At 45.2% G+C, this 12,732-nt stretch overlaps 1 protein-coding gene across 1 annotated transcript in view; it reads left to right on the top strand.

Annotated features, from left to right (window-relative positions):
* NSF (N-ethylmaleimide sensitive factor, vesicle fusing ATPase) overlaps nt 1-12,732 on the top strand; it is a 174,202-nt gene that overhangs the window by 85,851 nt on the left and 75,619 nt on the right. The window contains exons 9-11 of the mRNA XM_065422448.1: nt 3,609-3,808; nt 10,100-10,265; nt 11,493-11,567. Coding sequence (XP_065278520.1) covers nt 3,609-3,808; nt 10,100-10,265; nt 11,493-11,567 — 441 coding nt within the window. The remainder of the gene's footprint in view (nt 1-3,608; nt 3,809-10,099; nt 10,266-11,492; nt 11,568-12,732) is intronic.

The raw sequence follows: 12,732 nt of genomic DNA, 5'->3' as shown, positions 1-12,732 counted from the left end.
GGAGGCCTTCTTAAGTCTGCCCATTCTGAGCTCCCGATTGTTTGTGCCCCATCTTCCCGCATATGGGGAGGGTAGTGAAATTCAGTAGTGGACTAAATCACAAATTGAATGGCAGGGGTTTAGCCAAGGAAGGCTCCTTCATTCCTTGGTTTTATGGTGTGAGGCCATTTAACCCTTCGCTGGAGCTACTTAATGCCTGGTAGTTTGGAGAGTGTCAGTGCCTGTCTTTAATATTACGGTTAATAAAGGTGCATTCTGCTGTTTTAAATCCGTTTGTGTGAGTCTTTATCTTTGCTCCCCCGTTTGTCATCATCAGCTGAAAATTAGGGCTCTTGCAGTACATGTGTAGTTTTTCACAGTGCTGGGTATGGTGGAGCTGCTGTAGGTTTAATTTTCAATTACAGTGACTGGAATAGCTAGCTAAGATTTTTGTGTTTTGACACTGAATGCATCACCATACCATCTGAGCCCCTGAACTCCTGCGTCTTCGTTGGAGTGCTGGTTTAGGATTACTGTGGGAAGCCGTGGGACTTGCTTGTGCATGTAAAATCGTATCCATAAATGTTGCATTAAATGTGTTTGTATGTATCCAGTAATAGTGTGTCCTGTTTTGTGTTCATAGTGGGGATTGGTTAATTCTTCCTATTGATCCTGTAGTAGTTCAGCTTTCTTGGATGACAAAAAGACACTCAGTTGTGTTGTTAGGGTTAAAATTCCTCACTTTGAAAGATCTCTTTTGGGCTTAAACAAATAACTTTCTTGCTGTATAAGCTACTTTGGTTTATTTCTTGCCTGTCTGGTACCAATTTTATTCAGCTATATCTGTGCTGCTAAGATTGTTCTTGTTTTCATAAGTTGCAGCCATGCTACATCTAAGGATTTTACTTCTTCCTTTAGGGCCTTTTTGAGAAGCCGCCTAATGTAATGAAATCTTCCTTTAATGTTCAGGGTCGATCAGTTTATGGCACATCGAATCTCCCTAGGCAGGGCCATCTTAATGACTTCGCAGGGCCCTGCAAATTTGGCGCCCGTATTATATTACAGTAGAAAATAAATAGTAATTATTGTCTTTAAAATTTTATTGTGAACCAAAACACAACATAGGGGTAATAGAAGAAAATGTATATATATTTTGCTGGTTTAAAAGCATCACTTTCTAGATTTGAGAGCAGCAAAGTCACAAATGACATCTGCAAATTCAATTTCCTGAAGCACTTCGGACTTAGTATTCATCAGAGCCTGGATAAAATATTTTTTCACACATCACTGCTGTGGTCTCCTTTCTGCGGGGGCCCTGGGCATGTGGCCTGTTTGCCCCTGCCTTAAGACATCCCTGCATATGCTGAACCTGATTCTCTTGTGGTTGCTCTTATTTAGTGGTTCAGCTCCAGTTAATTCTTGAATTAACTTGTGTGTGTTGTTTAAGCCTCTTCCCTTGTGTGCTCTAGAACTAGCTGTTCTAAGCAATCATTTAAAGTTTCACACTGTTGCTTCTGTTAGCTTTCATAGAATCATAGAATATCAGGGTTGGAAGGGATCTCAGGAGGCCATCTAGTCCAACCCTTTGCTCAAAGCAGGACCAATCCCCAGAGAGATTTTTACCCCAGTTCCCTAAATGGCCCCCTCAAGGATTGAACTCACAACCCTGGGTTTAGCGGGCCGATGCTCAAACCACTGAGCTATCCCTCCCCCCTTTGTCCCATTTGGCCAGTTTATCTGGGGGTAGTTGAACTCCATTATCATCATTTTTTTTAGACAATGCTGCCTATCTGATCTCTCTTGACATTTTGCAGTCAATTTCCTTTTCTTTGTTTCGAGGCGGTATGTATAGCCTTATGAATATTTCTGCAACTTGGTATTTGTATCTGTCCTGGTTTAGCTGGGTGGGTCCCAACACTCAGAATGTTTATCTCACTGTTCTGGAGAATCTTTTTCAATCCAACATTCATCCCCAACTTCTTCATTCTAGTCTATAGCCAGGTATTACAGTGTCCCATAGATGTATTTTTTTAATTGCGCCATCTTTCCATAATGGATATGATATCATGGTCTTCCATTGCAAGGCACTCTAGTTCATCTATTTTTACTTTTAAACTTTCCATATTTGTATATAAAAGTTTATAGTTTTATTTTGACCAGATGGCCTATCTTTATTTACTTGCCTTAGGATTTATACTGCCACCGATCATCATAGTAGCTTATTGCATACATATTTTCCTCTCATATGGGTCATTAGCTAGGTTTGAACCAACTATCTTCAAATGTGGAGTGGTTGGCTTTCTAAACTCTGTATTCTAGGCTCACCATAAGTTCTGGGCTTGATGCAGGAGTCACTGAGTGAAATTCTCTGGCCTGTGCTATGTAGGCAGTCAAATTAGATGGATCCAGTGCTGTTTCTACTGGGAGCCTGCATGGATGTGCTCTTGGCCCAATGCTGTTAAATATCGTTATCAGTGATGTGAAAGAACATAGGAATAGTTAGACTGGATCAGACCTGTGGGCCATCTAGTGCCTTGACTCAGAATGTGGCCTTCGCCAGATGCTTCAGAGGAAGGTGCAAGAAACTCTGTAGTATGTAGATGTAGGATAATCTGCCTAAACCTAACACCTAATAGAGGGCTTGAGTTCTGAAGCATTAGTTTTATATTCCTTCCAGAAATTACTGTTAGCTATAACACTGGATAGTGTTGGTATCCATAGAAATGTCCAACCCCTCTTTCGAATCTCACCAAGTTCTTGGCCTGAGTGATATCTTGTGGCAGTGTGTTCCACAGTCTAATTATGCATAGTGTGAAAATATCTAATCATTGCTAGTAAAGTTTACAGATGACACAAACTGGGGGATTGGTCCTGCTTTGAGCAGGGGGTTGGACTAGATGACCTCCTGAGGTCCCTTCCAGCCCTGATATTCTATGATATATATTCTATGACTGGTAAATGATCAGTCAGTTGTACGAGCAATCAGGATCACATGGTAAACTGGACTCATTTGAGCAACATGCCTCACGGGTTAGAGAAATTTTAAGAAGCTCACTGTAATTCATCCAAAAGAAGATTAAATGGTGACTTGAAATACGTACCTGGGGAGAAGGAAAGTAGAAGGCTTTTTAATCTAGCACACAAAGGCTGAAATCTAAAGGTGGACAAATTCAAACTAAAAATTAAGACAATAACCACTAGATCAACTTCCCCTGGGACGTTTTGGATTCTCCATCAGCTGAAGTCTAAATCAAGAAGAAGAAAAAAAACCAGTAACTCAACCAAAAGTTCTGGGCTTGATGCAGGAATTGCTGTGTGAAATTCTCTGGCCTGCGTTATGCAGGAAGTCAGGCTAGAGGATTTAATGGTCCCTACGGCCCTTAAAAATAGATTAATCTATTAAAAGAGTTTCCAGAATCAGAACAAGGAAAGGCCCAGTGTGTCAGGTATAGGAGCCACTTTTAGCAACACATTTTCTCTTCTCCCTGCTCCTATTCAAACTGCATAGGTAAATGCAACGGCCTTGACCGGCTCAGGGTTATGCTCACACGAAAACTTCCGTTTCCCATTAACAGTTACTTTTTTATACCTTTCAGTTACCCTGCTTCTTATGCTTCCTTTTTTCCTAGGCTGCAAGCACGTGAAAGGCATCCTGCTATATGGACCGCCAGGCTGTGGTAAAACACTGATGGCTAGACAGATCGGCAAGATGCTGAATGCCAGAGAACCAAAGGTGGTCAACGGTCCAGAAATCCTCAACAAATATGTAGGAGAGTCTGAGGCCAACATCCGCAAGCTCTTTGCTGATGCAGAAGAGGAGCAAAGGAGGGTAATGCAAAAATAAATAAGTAGCAAAGTCAATATGCCAATGTATGAAGAATGACTGAAGGTTTACTTTTCAATAAGTCTTGGAACACCAGGGAAGTTCCAGAAGCCTGGAAGAAAGCTAATGTTGTGCCAATATTTAAAAAGGGTAAACGGGTAAGATAATGGAGTGGTTGATAAGGGACTTGATTAATAGAGAACTAAAGGAGGGTAATATAATTAATGCCAATCAACATGGATTTATGAAAAATAAACCCTGTTAAACTAACTTGATTTCTTTTTTTTGATGAGATTACAAGTGTGGTTGATAAAGTTAATAGTGTGAATGTAATATACTTGAACTTTTATAAGGCATTTGACTTGGTACTGCATGACATTTTGATTAAAATACTACAAAGATATAAGATTAACATGGCACACATGAAATGGATTAAAAGTTGGCTAACTGATAGGTCTCAAAGTGTAGTTGTAAACAGGGAATGATCATCGAACGGGAGTGTTTCTAGTGCCCTCCTTCCCCCTCCTTTCCCCCCTGGGATTGGTTCTTGGCTATTTAGCATTTTAATTAATAACATGGAAGAAAACATAAAATCATCACAGATAAAGTTTGCAGGTGACACACAAATTGGGGGAGTGATATATAATTAAGGGCAGGTCACTGATACAGAGCAGTCTGATTGCTTGGCGAGCTTGTGGAAGCTCACAACGTGTTTTAATATAAATGTCCATTTCTGCCGTCGGAACAAAGACTGTAGGCTTTACTTACAGGATGGGAGACTCTATCCTGGGAAACAGTGATTCTGAAAAAGATTTGGGGGTCATGGTAGACATTCAGCTGAGCATTACCTCCCAGTGTGAAGCTGTGGCCAAAAGGGATGATGTGATCCTTGGATGCATACACAGATGAATCTCAAGTAGGAGTAGAGAGGTTATTTTACCTCGCTATGTGGCACTGGTGTGACCGCTGCTGGAATATTGTGTCCAGTTCTGGTGTCCGTAATTCAAGAAGGATGTTGACAAATTGGAGAGCATTTGGAGAAGAGAATGATTAAAGGATTAGAAAACCTGCTGTACAGTGATAGACACAAGGAACTCAACCTATTTAACAAAGAGAAGGTTCAGGGGTGATTTGATTACAATCTGTAAGTGCCTACATGGGGAACAAATATATATGGCAAAGGGCTCTTCAGGCTATCAGAGAAAGATTTAACATGATCTAATGGCTGGAAGTTGAAGCTAGACAAATTCAGAGTGGAAATAAGGCATAATTTTTTGAAATGATTATAATTAATCAATGGAACAACTTAACAAGGGTCATGTTGGATTGTCCATCATTGAGTGTTTTGAAATCAAGATTGGATGTTTGTCTAAAATATCTGTTTTAGGAATTATTTTGTGGACTTCCTATGGTCTGTGTTATGCAGGTCAGACTGGATGATCACAATAGTCCCTTCTGGTCTTGGAATCTAGGACTAATTGGAAGATTATTACCCTGTGCATTGAGAGACTGACTCACTGATCAGCATGTGGTGTTACTACTCCTGAGAGGAACTTTGTGAATCTGAATGGCAATAGTTTCCCCTATTAACAATAAAACTATCCCCATTCTGTCCCTTCCAGGCTATCTCTGTACCCTAAAAGTACTGCAGTTTCACTTATACGCTGAGGCATGATTTAATCTGTAAGTAGGGTTGCCAACTTTCTACTCGCACAAAACCGAACACCCTTGCCCCGCCCCTTCTCTGAGACCCTGCCCTTGCCCCGCCCCTTCTCCGGGGCTCAGGTAAGGCCTGCCCCCCGCTCACTCCATCCCCCTTCCCTCTGTGGCTTGCTCTCCCCACCCTCACTTACTTGCTTATTTTCACCAGACTGGCTGGGGTGCGGGGTGGGGGCTCCGGCTGGGGGTGGGGGCTCCAGGCTTGGGGGGTGGAGCCAAGGGGTTCAGAATATGGGACTGGGCTCCAGGCTAAGGCAGGGGTTTGGGGTGTGGGAGGAGGTATGGGCTCTGGGCTGGGGGTGCAGGTTCTCGGGTGGGGCCAGAAATGAGGGGTTCAGGGTGCAGGAGGGGGCTCTGGGCTGGGGCAGGGGATTGGGGGGCAGGGGAGGTGAGGGCTCTGGTTGGGTGTGCAGGCTTCAATGTGGGGCTGGGGATGAGGGATTTTGGGTGCAGGAGGGGGCCCTGGGTTGGGGCTGAGGGGTTCAGAGGGCGGGAGGGGGATCAGGGCTGGGGCAGGGGGTTGGGGCCCAGGAGAGGGTCAGGGCTGCAGGCTTCGGATGGCACTTACCTGAAGCAGCTCCCAAAAGTAGCGGCATGTTCCCCTTCCTGCTCCTATGTGGAGGTGCGGCCAGGTGGCTCTGCCCGGTCTGCAGGCGCCATCCCCGCAGCTCCCATTGGCCACAGTTCCTGGCTAATGGGAGCTGCGGGGGCAGCACTTGGGGCAGGGGCTGCCCCTGTGCGTAGGAGCTGGAGGGGGGACATGCCGGCTGCTTCCCCGGAGCTGCGCGGTGTGGAGGCTAGCGGGGAGCCTGCCTTAGCCCTGCTGCATGGTGTTGCCAACCGGACAGTAAATGGCACAGTCAGCAGTGCTAACCAGAGTCGCCAGGATCCCTTTTCAACCGGGTGTTCCGGTTGATAACCAGACACCTTGTCACCCTATCTGTAAGAGCTGTCAACATTGGATCCTATGGTGAGAGGAGATGCTAGAGTAGGTTGGGGTTAGATAGCACTCAAACTGGAGTAGTGATAGGACAAGATTACTCTTGGACAAGTAAAAGCAGCTTCTCTGTCCCACGTTTTGTGGTCACGCTCAGTTAGGATGTTATTGGCAGCTCCTGGTAAATGTGGGAGCGTTTGGAAGTATTCTTGTGGGGTTTTTTGTACTGGTTTTGCATCATATTTTTCATGACTGTTTTGTTTCATGCCGTCTGGTATCTGCTTCAGACAGCATCAAGAGCAAGGAAATGGGTCCCAAATTTTGCTCTCAGACCCTTTGAAGTTGGTGGGAGCTTTGCCACTGACTTCAGCAGTCACAGGATAAAGACATAAATGCCTCAAATTCACATTTCCCCTCAATATGCTGCACCATTGAAGTTTGGGCTCTCATATTCTTTGTCCAAGATTGTATGATACCTTCATCTGTCACTAATTTTCCCACCAAAAAACCTGGCTAGCAAGCAGGACAATAATGCAAAACTAATGTTGGTAAATTGAATTGCCCCATTAGGATGGGGAGTGGATACAGGGGACAAGGGGATGAGTTAACTTTTTCTGTACCTGTTAAATTTTCTGTACAGCCACCACGGAAGGCAGTTTTTAATAGCCAGCCATAGCTTAAAAGTCTAAATACTGTTTATGTGCGATGCAGCAGAAATAGCCTGTTAGAGGCGACTCTTGGTAGTTTGTGCCTGCTACAGGAAAAGTGTCATCTCTGTGGGCTGGTCTACACTAACCCCCCCACTTCGGACTAAGGTACGCAAATTCAGCTACGTTAATAACGTAGCTGAATTCGAAGTACCTTAGTCCGACGTTACCGCGGTCCAGATGCGGCAGGAAGGCTCCCCCGTCGATGCTGCGTACTCCGCTCGCCGAGCTGGAGTACCAGCGTCGAAGACGAGCACTTCCGGGATCGATCCGGGGCACTTCCGGGATCGATCCGGGATCGATTTATCGCGTCTTAACCAGACGCGATAAATCGAACTCAGAAAATCGATTGCTTACATCCGGACCCGGATGTAAGTGAAGACGTACCCTGTGATTTTGACAAGATCCTTTGCTGAAGGCGAGGCAGAATTTGAAGTTTATAAGGATTTGTATTTTCCTCTAAAAATATACTGATCAGCTACAGCTGTAGGGGTATCAGGAGAGTGTTAATTTGAGTCCCTGCAAGTCCCTTCCTCTCCAGTTTATTGCTATAAAATTGGTATCTGTGAGCTCTTTCTCCTTGGAGGTACACACCTGTTAAAATAGACCTTATGCTGGCTGGAGGAGGTGGGTCCTGATGACAAGTTACGAGATTAGGAAAGTCTTGGAAAGGTCACAATTGTAATGACTTGTGCTGGGGGCAGATTGCCAGCACGACAGCGTATTCACTCATATGATTCACATTGTCTCCAGCTCCGTGCTAGACACACAAGATTGTCTTTTGAAGCAGGATTTTGGAGGGGAGAAAATGGCTTGACAGTGTAAATATGGGCAGAAAAAAGATGGTGCCTTATTCTCTCCCACTGGCGTCTGGTGGATATTTGAGCGATTGAGGGTTAGTTTGAGGTATTTATTGTGTATTTAGAGTTTGGCCAAGTTGGTTTGAATTAATATTCTCCTTTAAAAATGTGCTTAGGAAGAGGTAATTGGGGACAGTGTCATGTGAAACAAACGGTTTATAGGCCTCATCTACCGTAGGGTGTTGCACACATCCTAGCTTCTATAGGCCGAGCGCATTGCACGCTCCAGGGGCTCCTTTCATCCTTCTGTTGCCCCATGAGTTCCCTGTGTGCCAGCCTCTCTGTAACTCCACCCAACCCCACGCTGGGGCTCTGCGTGCCCAATCCCCACCCCCCGCAAGGCTGTGTGTGTCCCACGTTTTCCCCTCTGCCACGTACGTGGGGCTCCCTCCCATTCTCCCCCTCCCCACCCCACATCACTGTTTCTCTTATCACCACTCCCCAAATGTAAAAGTCAAATACATCTAGGAACTCAGAATACAGACCCTACTTACAGAATGGGAGCTACTATCTTGGGAATCAGTGATTCTGAAAAGGTCTTGCGGGGTCCTGGTGGATAACTCATAGATTCCAAGTCCAGAAGGGACCATTGTGGTCATCTAGACTGGCCTCCTGGATAGCACAGGCCATTGAACTTCCCAAAATAACCAGCTGAACATGAGCAGTGCCCAAAAAGGTGAATGCGATCCTGGGATGCATAAATGGGAATATTGAGTAGGAATAGGGAGGTTCTATTCCCTCTGTATTTGGCGCCTGTGTTCGCTGCTGGAATCCAGTTCTGGTGTCCACAGTTCAAAAAGGATGTTGATAAATTGGAGAGGGTTCAGAGCAGAACCACGAAAATGATGAAAGGATCGGAAAACCTGCCTTATAATGTTAGTCTTAAGGAGCTTAATCTATTTATCTTAACAAAGAGAAGGGTAAGCAATGACATGACCAAAGTCTATAAATACCTACCTGAGGAACAGAAATTTTTCTGTTACACTTGTCCTTTTATACGTGTTATACTCTCCCTGTGAAGGTACTTATACACTGTAATCAAGTCACCTTAGAGACCAGACAATGGTATAACAAAATCCAAGGACTGCAAGTTGAAATGAGACGAATTCAGACTAGAAGTAATGTACAGATTTTTATCAGTGCAGGTAATTAACCATTTGGGTCATAGTGGTTTCTTCATCGCTGGCAATTTTTAAATCAAAAGGTTATTCTTGTTGATCACAGTGGTCCCTTCTTCTTTGACTGATGGTCCCTGTGTGTTGTGGAAGCAGGGAAAGAAGAGAGGGTTTAAGTGCAGCCATTTAAGTGCTGTGTTCTTCCCTTGCAATTGCATGTCCTAAATAAAGCTGTCTCTGATTTTGTTGCTTCCAACCTGAGAGTGGAGTTCATTTCTTCCACAGTGTATTCCAGCATTGGTGCTCATGCACTCACTTTATGCGACTGAGACTGGAAGATTCTTGCTAGCAGGCGCATCTTCTAGCAAGAATCTTCTGGTCTCAGATGTGCAGAGCACATGCACACCCATAATGGAATACAGATGGGGAGCACACATTTGCAACTCCACTTACTGTAAGATGCAGGGTATTACTGTAAGCTATAAGGTGTAACCTTCCTTTCTGTGACAAAAATGTTTACTCGTCTTAAAGGCCTCCTGGTATCCAGGGCCTTGTTCAGACTATTACTTAAATGAGTTATGTTAACATGTGCTTACAAATTTTAAAATTCTCATGTAGACAAGGCACATGCTGGATTTAACATGTGCCAAATTGGTCAAGTTAAAGCCAAGGGGGAGCCTTAAGTTTAACACATGACCTCATATAGACCTAAAATGAGGTAGCACGTTAGCTAACGTTATCCCTCCTTTAAATCCTAGTGTAGACCAGGCAATGGAATGATAAGAACTTGACCTACAGGGTGTCTGCCACAGCATTTTGTAGGGATCACTGATAAAAACATGCCAATGCCTCAGTGTTCTCTCACCAACAGGAGCCAAGAAAGGGTAGAATATTAGCCATTTTGTCTGGTCAATTTCATTGATAACTTTGGGCATTCTTATATTATTTCTTTCCAATAGCTTGGGGCAAACAGTGGTCTCCACATCATAATCTTCGATGAAATTGATGCCATCTGCAAGCAGAGAGGGAGCATGATGGGCAGCACTGGGGTCCATGATACCGTCGTTAACCAGCTGCTGTCTAAAATCGATGGGGTGGAACAGCTAAATAACATCCTGGTCATTGGTATGAAAACCTCACGCGTGATGCCGCGGTTTCTAAAAGCGCAGGTCAGGCAGGATACCTTGGTTTGGAAATGTGTGTTATCCACCTCCCCTCCCACTGTGCTAGCTCTAACAGAAGCTGCAAAATCCCCTCCCACTAAGGCCGCAATGACAAATAACTCCAGTTGGGCTGCTGTAAGGCATTCTGGAAACAAAAACTGGACTTATTCAAATGAGCTATGCCCAGAATTGCGGCTTTTTGTCCAAGGAAAACTGTGGTGTAATGTAAGAGACTCCAATTGCTGGTCTTAGTAAGAAAGGGGAAGAAATTTTGTTTCTGTATTTTGAGATAAAATGCACAAGAAGAAAAAACTTGTATTGACAGGAATCTCAAAGTATGAAGAGCAATGGAATAAAGATTGAGAACCCAATGCTTAAAAGGAGAGACTTAGTGACTCAGACACTATAAAATGACAAACAATTGGGGTGGGGCTGTCTTGGCAGAGTGGGAACGAAATATTTGGCTTCAACATTTGAAATCTGAGGATTTCAGCGGCGGTCAGGAATTTAGTCCTGACAAAGCTCTCTATCCTCAGGACAGGTACAGGCCAGACGGGGGCACTGGGAGCTTCCCTGCCTTTCTCCACCAGTGTGCCTCAACCCTCATAAGCTCGGAGAGACCAAGAGTGATAGGGGCATTAAGTCTGAAGTGCCTATTCATACCATAGCGCCTCTGCCAACTTAGCCGTCAGCACTAGTGTTGTGGTACTTTTGAATATCCCTTTAATCGGTTCTCTAATAATTCTTTAGTTATGTCAGCTTGCTTTAGTTTTCCTTGCTCTTAAAGGCCTCCATTTGGGGTGATCCAAGATATCAGAGAGCCTTGTGGGTTCCCGTGTTCAGTCTTGTGGGGTAACCCAGTCAGTGTGGTGCTCTGTCCCCCTCCAGTGGTACCTGGCAGACAGAGATTGGTGAGTCTGCTACAGCCTTGGCTAACTGAGCTGGGTCTTGTAATTCAGGAATTGGAACTCGTGTTTAGCTCCAGAGGTGCTAGGTTCAATCCTGGCTGCTGACAACCCACATGACATTACACAGACCTCCAAAAGTGCTGCGATTTTTTTAAGTAGTCCTCTTTATTTTCTCTCTCAAAATCTTCTCCTTGACTTTATAAGGCTGTATTGAACATACAGGTGATAGTTAGAAACTTAGTCTCAGCTAATGCTTCGTTTGGCTTCACCTTTGTTCTTAGGAATGACCAACAGACCAGACCTGATTGATGAGGCCCTGTTGCGACCTGGCAGATTGGAGGTGAAAATGGAGATTGGTAAGCGGGCAATAGCCTATCGCTACAGTGCATAACTGCAAAGTTTGGTGCAGCTCCATGTGGGACATTTTATGTAAATTATCAAAAAGAACGAGGAGTACTTGTGGCACCATAGAGACCGATGAAGTGGGTTTTAGCCCATGAAAGCTTATGCTCAAATAAATTTGTTAGTCTCTAAGGTGCCACAAGTACTCCTGTTCTTTTTGCTGATACAGACTAACAGGGCTGCCACTCTGAAACATGTAAATTATATAATTAGCTTGTATATTTACATACAATCATAGATATTGCTTTTCAAAAGTGTCGTTTTAGTGCTGGTGAAAGGCATTGGATTGACAACTGATTCCCTTGGGAGCAGGTATAGGCAGGCAGGAACCTTAACAAATGGTAGAGAACAGCCAGAGAGAAGGTGGAGAGGCCCCCTGTCTTCCTGGTTAGCAGGTGCCACTGTAGCCACCAGGATGAATTATAGCTAAGGCTTTGTTTTAGTCACGGGTATTTTTAGTAAAAGTCATGGACAGATCACGGGCAGTGAACAAAAATTCACGGCCCGTGACCTGTCCGTGACTTGTACTATATACCCCTGACTAAAACTTGGGCCGTGGGTGCTGGCGGGGGCGGCACATGGCCTGGAACCTAAGTTCCCTCTAAGCTGCACGGCCGCACAGCCGCCTATTAAGTGCCGCGCAGGCACTCAGGGTTGCAGTGGGGAGAGATGCCTCTCGCCCGGCCTGGACCTGCTGCAGCCGGGAGAGAGGCGCCCCTCCCCCAGCCCCAACCCAGCCTGGCCCGGACCTGCCGTGGCTGTGGGAGTGGTGCCCCGGCCCCAACCCAGTCCTGGCCCGGACCTGCTGTGGGGGGAGAGATCTGGCGGGAGTCCTCTCTTCCCGCCGTAGTCCTGGGACAGCCTGCACCCCAAGCCCCTCATCCCCGGCCCACCACAGAACCTGCACCCCAACCCTCTGCCCCAGCCCTCAGCCCCCTCCCACACTCCGAACCCCTTGGCCCCACCCCCACCACATGAATGTGCACCAATATGAAGGTGATGTGTGACACATCACCTCTATATTGGTGCCCATAACAAAATTCATTCTGCACATGGGTGAAAAAATTAGAGGGTACGCGGCTTGGGACCCCTGCTGGTGTTTGTGGCAGGGGCCGTTAG

The sequence above is a fragment of the Emys orbicularis genome, chromosome 25 (genome assembly GCF_028017835.1).
Source record: "Emys orbicularis isolate rEmyOrb1 chromosome 25, rEmyOrb1.hap1, whole genome shotgun sequence".
Taxonomy (NCBI): Eukaryota; Metazoa; Chordata; order Testudines; family Emydidae; genus Emys; species Emys orbicularis.
Note: the sequence above shows the minus strand (reverse complement) of the source record. Positions and strands in the feature narration are given on the sequence as shown.